Source organism: Leopardus geoffroyi, chromosome C2 (genome assembly GCF_018350155.1).
Source record: "Leopardus geoffroyi isolate Oge1 chromosome C2, O.geoffroyi_Oge1_pat1.0, whole genome shotgun sequence".
NCBI classification, from domain to species: domain Eukaryota; kingdom Metazoa; phylum Chordata; class Mammalia; order Carnivora; family Felidae; genus Leopardus; species Leopardus geoffroyi.
The window spans coordinates 9,403,355-9,410,693 of record NC_059333.1 but is presented as its reverse complement, the minus strand read 5'-3'; the positions used below and the strand labels follow the sequence as shown (position 1 = coordinate 9,410,693).

The 7,339-nt window shown below is 44.1% G+C and overlaps 1 protein-coding gene across 1 annotated transcript; it reads left to right on the top strand.

The window, feature by feature from the left end:
- The first annotated feature begins 4,017 nt into the window (after nucleotides 1-4,017).
- LOC123610603 (carbonyl reductase [NADPH] 1-like) lies at nucleotides 4,018-7,218 on the top strand. The gene is made up of 2 exons (XM_045501437.1): nucleotides 4,018-4,531; nucleotides 6,490-7,218. Exons 1-2 carry the CDS (start codon nucleotides 4,429-4,431, stop codon nucleotides 6,981-6,983), a joined length of 597 nt encoding a protein of 198 aa, XP_045357393.1. The 5' UTR covers nucleotides 4,018-4,428; the 3' UTR covers nucleotides 6,984-7,218.
- Nucleotides 7,219-7,339: the final 121 nt, after the last annotated feature.

Here is a 7,339-nt window from a genome sequence, read left to right as displayed (position 1 = left end):
TTTTTTCCTTTAAGTTTATTTATTTGGAGAGAGAACATGAGCAGGGGAGGGCAGATAGAAGGGGGAGAGAGAGAATCCCAAGCAGGCTCCTTACTAACATCACAGATTCCGAGGCACAGCACGATCTCACAAGTCATGAGACCAATACCTGAGCCAAAATCAAGAGTTGGACGCTCAACTGACTGAGCCACCAAGGCACCCCATGGGGTAAGGTTTCTATTTGGAAAGAGGTTTCCTGTGGGGCGCCTAGGAGGCTCAGTCATTAGAGCATGGGACTCTTGATCTCAAGGTTGGTAGTTGGAACCCCACGTTTGGTATAGACATTACTTAAAAACAGCCTTTTAAAAAATAAAATGAAATAAAAAATATAAGTGAGGTTTCCTTTAACGTTTTCTCTTCAACAAGGCTGTTAATTTCCTCCCTGTTAGCTTGTATTTCTAAAATGAACCTTGAGGAGTATCAATATCAAGGACAAGACATATCACGTCTACTGCTAGTTTAGAAATATATCCCAGCATCACAGGTCTTTTTTCCTCAATACTTTAAAAATTAACACCTAATTACATATAATACTTATTAACTGTGACCTTAAAGAAAACAAAAAAGTAGGCACTACAGGCAAACAGGATTGTGTAACCATTAAATTAAACATTGCAATCATTGCCTTGGCCCACATGAACTTCATAAACTTTGCCTCATCTGGGGGCACACTGGGACTCACACTGAGGGAGGAGCCCTGCCCACACCCCAGTCTCAGCACAGGACCTAATTCTGTTTCTCACCCTTGAGATTCTCCTAAGAAAGCAAGGAGATCTGTATGCTCAATACCGGTTTTGTTGTATGAACAATTTCACTGTATCTTAGAAGGCAACCATTCCCATTCTGCAGATGAAAGGCCTATTCCCAAGATAATTGCTCTCTTTTTCTCCTATAGAGGTTCTCCTAAAATTGTTCCCTCAAAAGCTATGAAACTTTAGCATCCTTTTAATCAATCACCCACAACCTTTGTTTTGGGAAGCACATCAGTACTCTCAAAGCACTGCTTGGCTCAGAGGAGGGATCCTAAGAGGACAGAATCCTAGTTGGGCTCAGAGTGCAGCCCCAGGAAGGACATATCTGGAATAGCATTAGGGAACCTCCTGGAACATCTGGTCCCTGCTTTCATGGAGGAACGGAGGCAGTGCCTGGGCTCTAGGAATCACAGCACTGGGTCCCAGAACACAGTTCTACTGGCATCTCTGACTGTGGCCAGGCCTCCTCACCACTAGCCCTCCGTGTGGCCCACAGCACCATCAGCTCCACACACAGGACCTCGCTAGCCCTCCACACAGCCATGTGTTTAGACACCGTGTGGCACTGGTGACCAGGGCCAACAAGGCATTGGCTTCTCCATCACGTACAACCTGTGCCTGCAGTTCTCGGGCAACATGATGTTCATAGTGCTGGATGAGGCGTGGGGACAGTCGGCTGTGCGGCGGCTCCGGGCCAAGGGCCTGAGCCCCTGCTTCCACCTGCTGGACATCAAGGACCTGCAGAGCATCGGCGCCCTGCATGACTTCCTGCCGAAAGAGTACAGGGACCTCACATGTTGGTCAACAACTAGAGCATCATTTTCGAAGGTATCATCTTCGAGGTTAAGAACATTGGAGCTCTTAGGCCAGGAAACCTCTTTTAGGGGACTACCCAGAAGCGGTTGGGGTGGGTGTCTGAAGCGCTGCTGTGGGGCCTACAGCTCTGAGGGGTTCTAGAACGGCCTTCCTAGGGAAAAAGGTCAGATTGGACGTGCAGGGAGAGCAGAAACCTCCAGGAGTTGCAAGCCTTTCCAGCCAGAGGACCTTGGCATTGCCATGGGCAGACTCTCAGGGACTTTACCCAGGCTTTTGAAAGATTCTCTCTGTTGGACTTTGTGCATCTCTATGAATTTTTAACTTATTTTGAAATACACAAAAAATGCCAAAGAGTCATATGTAGAAATGCCATTGTGCTCCCTTATCTTAGCTTCTTGCAATGGGCGCCAAATAACAAAGCTACACAACATCAACCAGCCAGATAATACAAGTTGGGACAAACTGTTCACCTGTCTACACATTACTGAGAATTGACCAGATTGCACATACAACAAAAAATGTTAAGGTGACTGGGGAAATCTTCTCAGATGGCTACTTCTTATTAACCTGTTCTCCTTCTCTCCTACCAGCTAATGATCACACACCCTTACATATTCAAGCAGAAGTGACGATGAAAACAAACTTCTTTGGTTCCTGAGACATGTGCACAGAACTGCTGCCTCTAATGAAACCCTAAAGTAGCTGTGACGACTTACAGCGGTACTGTTTCTGGAATGATCTGGCCCTGCCTCTCTGACCGCATCTACAGGCCCTGCTCCCTCTCCCTGCTCAGCCACCCCGGCCTCTCTGCTGTGTCCCCACCTGGACAGGTGCCCTTCCCCTCAGGACTCTGTACACACGTGTCCAGCACTCAGCAGTGCCCTCTGTCCCACTGGCCTTTCACAACTGGCTTCTTCTTCTCCTTTATATCTTCATTCCAAACTCTCCTCCCAGAGGCCTTTTTCTGGCTCTGTGTCCTCACAGGTGCACTTCCCTGGGGATTTTTTCCTGGACCCTTCCTTCTCCCTCTCCCTCCCTCTGAGTGATCTTATTCAGGCTAGTGGACTCTTCCCTATCCAAACTTGTTAGGGCCCCCTAAACTCTGTCACCTGCCTAGAACATTGCCAGAGTTCCAGACACACATAGTTCTCTTCCTGCTTCTCCCTCTCCTCAGGATGTCCTCCTTTCCCTCCTCAAATCCCAGCCCTCCAACCTCCCCCCGCCCCACACCTCTACCTAAAACTCTAACACACATCTAGATAACACTTGTGCTTTCCCAATATAATCCTGGTCACAGACCCCACCATCCACCCCCCATGACAAATGAGGTCACCATGCCCACCTCCTGATTATCACTGACCAGGTCCTAACAGTTGCCCTATGGATTTGCCCCCAACCTTCTCCATCCCAACTCTCCAACAAAAAGATATTAAGATATGAACATCTCTAAGGAATTGAGCAAACTGGAAATCTGAACATTGTTGTTCATCAGATATTAGCTTAAAGTACTAGGTGGAAATACGGTCTTGTTAACACTGCACTTATCAAGGAAACCTTTAAAAAGGTGTTCTCAACCTTCATTTGAAAAGGTACTGCTTTGCAATATCCTTAGTCTGAAACGCCACTAGAGGAATTTGCTTGGAAAATTACAATAGTAAACGTAACTCACTCACACACACCCTCTGACATATTGGTTCTAGAAAGGATAGGTGGCTGGGCATTCTGGATGTGATGTACTGGGCATCTTATATATGGTGCCCATTAATAACATGGAGGAATAATGAATCGCAAAGTCACGAGCACAGCTGGTTGCAGACTGAGGTCATGTGACATCCAAACTAGTGGTTCTTCCCACTACTCAAGGTCCTCAAATCATTTTTCCTTGATCCCCCTCTCCAAATGAAGCCTTACCTGGTAAGTTGAGAGAAACAAAATAAGGACTCTGCTTGATTGGGCCTATCTTCCTCGTCGTCCTTGTCTCAGGGCCCCAGGTACCTCAGGGAAAACCACAGGAGGCACACTTAAAACCCTGAGGTGTTTTGTGAAAACCCCCTATCAGTCCAGAGACTTAACAACTGGTCCTCTTGATATTAGAAAACATGAATCTTCCAGGGAATGTGATGAATGTGAAATCATCAAAGGTCACAAGAACCAGCTTGAACTTACAGACTCTGAATAGCCTTGAGAATCAAGTAATGCACTTGAAATTTGTGACCCCCAATGAGATGATGTCTAAAATACCCTGCGTTGTGTAGACCACTGTGGCTCTGCTTGAGGACAGTGAGGTTTGGAGAGTAGGAGATAGTGAGAGATTTCCTAACAATAGATCCCTGGTCACATACAGAGTAATGGTCTGGATAAACTGTAAGCCCAACACACACCCCGGCCCCACCAGCACAAGAGTCCTTTCTTACCTGGGTAATGTGCTTTTCATAGTGACTGTGACAGGGCAACTGTCACACTACCTCACACACAGTGTCACATACTTATAGTCACACATACAGTCTCTGTCTCACACACACTCCCATTCACATACATATCACACACTGACATGAACTCACACACCCTTAGCACAAGGACGCTGGGATGGTCCATACACTTCTTAGTATATAGGCTGCGTGCATTCCGAAGTGACACCTGAAAGCCATGAGTCCACGCTGACGACAAAGATGTTTGGATCAGAGTCTTTGCTGTATAAACTCCACAAGTGCTTCCCATTCCTTCTCATGTGATTCCTGTCCTGAGCTGTCAGACCAGAAGCATCTACCATCTCTCCCAGTTCTAGGAGAAGCCCCCTGACAGCCACCCTGCCCGCTTGGGGATGTGCTCAGTGCATGGGACAGGCCTGAGGAAGAGGGTTCGGTTGCAGCATCTACTACCAGGAATTTACCTACAAAACCTTTTACTCCCCATCACGCTTACAGGTAAGCATTTTCACAGCTGATACTCAACTTTCTAAGATAGAAAATAGAGAATAGAAAAGAGGTCATCACGTCATTACAAACAGCCTACAGAACGTTAGTAGAGTTTTCCGTTTACTGTCTATACTAAAGGTACTTAAGAAACTGGCTCCACACCCTGGGGAGTAAATGCAGCAGTCTTTCTACTATAGCAGTTACCCAATGTTGGTTCCTCTACTTCTGTCTTATTTCACACACTTCTGTTTTTGAAACTTCAAATCGTTAATATATGTTACTTTTGTTGTGAAAGAGGCAAATGATTTTTGAAAATGAAATAAACTAGTGAGAAGTAATAAAATCGGAGAGCTGCTTACTAAAACATCTAACTTTTCTAAAAATATTGTTTAATGTCTATTTATTTTTTAGAGAGAGAGAGAGAGAGAGAGCTGTCAGCATAGAGCCAACGCGGGGCTCGAACTCACAAACCACAAGATCATGACCTGAACGAAGATCAAGGGTCAGACATTTAACTGACTGAGTCACCCAGCTGCCCCTAAGTTCCATTAATCTTAGCTTAGTATGTTGTAGATGGAAGGAAGTATGGAGTAACTGACTCCTTTCTCAAAGGTATTCATCTTAGAAACCTGTTACATTAATAAGACAGTTTCTGCAATTCATTTTAATTATCTCTAAACACCACCAATGAGAATCACAGGGTCATGCATTATCTCTTACACTGAACTTGTATGGCACTGACATTCCTTAGTGGGATGGAGCTCAGAGTTAAATGACCATGACTGTCTTTCCCGGATATTTACATAAAATAGGGATAGTTTCCTAATTTATTGAAGTTCTTATTGTTCGTAAATTCTCATAATTTTTCTATTAGGCTAAAGATACTCATGTAGATGGAAAAATAGTAAACTATTTATACATGTCAATTTAAGTTCACTTTTATGAATAATAACTATATTTTTGAAAAAGAATTAGTGAGAACTGTGAGATTGCTTTACACTTTTAACCACTTTACTGAGATACAATTCACATATCATACACTTTACCCGTTTCAGGTATGCAATTCAGTGGAATTTAGTATATGGACAGACTTGTGGAACAATCACTGCTTTAAGATTAGCATACTGTCATCACCCCAAGGAGAACCTGTGCCCTTAGCACCAGCCCTCTTTTCCCACAATCCCACTGCCTGAAGCACCTCTAATCTATTATCTGTCTGATCATCTACTTCTCTGGACATCCCATACATAGAGAATCATATAATGAGTAGTCTTTTGTGACTGGCCACTTTCTTTTGGGTAATGTTATCAAGATTCATCCATGTTGTAGCATTTCTTTTTATACTATCTTTTTAACATGTGACTGCTCCATTGCCCCTTCCCATAACTATATTGCCTGGTGTTTTCTCACTGCTCCCAAGTTGATGAAATCCCAACATAGAGAAAATACCACACACCTTAGCCCACTGAGGTGATTTGTTTTTACCTGGTTATATCAGAGGGACAGCCCACAAAACACATGCAGTCTGTTCTTCTTCAAAAGGTCATCACTAAAATGATCAGTTGTTTGTTGGTTAATAGACACTTGTTCATAGAGCACTGCCCATGGGACCATAAGATGTTAAGATGGTTCCAAAGGGGATCTGTGAAGAAAAGTGGCTCTCTACTCATGATTGCAGTGAGCACCGACTTACCTTCTGATAGCACGTTCCTGTATAAGTCACTTTCTTTTCTTTATGGGACATCTGGGCACTGCACACCCCATTAGATCATTTCTCTGACGTCCTCTGAGACATTATGAGTCTTGCAAGGTTCAATATTGGATTTTGTCCTTCATTTATATAGGAAGACTACATTCACACTCCTAGCAAACTGGTAACTGTCTCCCAAATGGGCAAATCTAAGGGATTTTGGTATTCATCATTCTTACACATGCGATTCTACATGACCATTTGTGTTGTATTTTAGGCAGAGTGGTCACTGTGTCTAGTATAACGAGCTTCATAGTTCTTAACAACTGCAGCTCAGAACTTCAGCAGAAGTTCAGAAGTGAGACTATCACAGAGGAGGAGCTGGTGGGGCTCATGAACAAGTTTGTGGAAGACACAAAGAGCGGGGTACACAGGAAGGAAGGCTGCCCTGATATGAAAGTACTCACATATGGAGTGTCAAAGATGGGTATCACTGTCCTGTCCAGAATCCATGCCAGGAAACTGAGTGAGCAGAGGAGGGGAGACAGGATCCTTCTGAATGCCTGCTGCCCTAGGTGGGTGAGAACAGACATGGGTGGACCTACAGCCATTAAAAGCCCAGAAGAAGGAGCAGAGACCCCCATCTACTTGGCCCTTTTGCCCTCAGATGCTAAGGGGCCTCACGGGGAGTTTGTAATGGAGAATAAAGTTGAACAATGGGGACCCCCCCTCTCAGTTCCCTCCATGGGTCCCGTTATGATACTTCCATGATATGAACAAAAGGACTACACTGTTAACAATGTTCATATCAGAAGAAGTAGAAGAAGAAGGAGGAGGAAAAGGAGGAGGAGGAAGAATCACTGTCCATATTGAGGACTTATATTGAATTGGCTACTAATTCTGGGAAGTCTTTTGTGATTTCTTCTGTGATATATGAGAAGAAAAAGTGGAATTAATGCCAACCAACAATGAATGAATATCATAGATGAATAAACAACTATAAGTAAATGTCCATGTGTGCAGATTGTTTCTTGCCAACCAGCCCCAAAGTCTAACAGACCCTAAGTTAGGTCAAGAGAAGGGACAGTTTAACTCAGGTGTTGGTAAACATTAGTGAAAGAGCAACA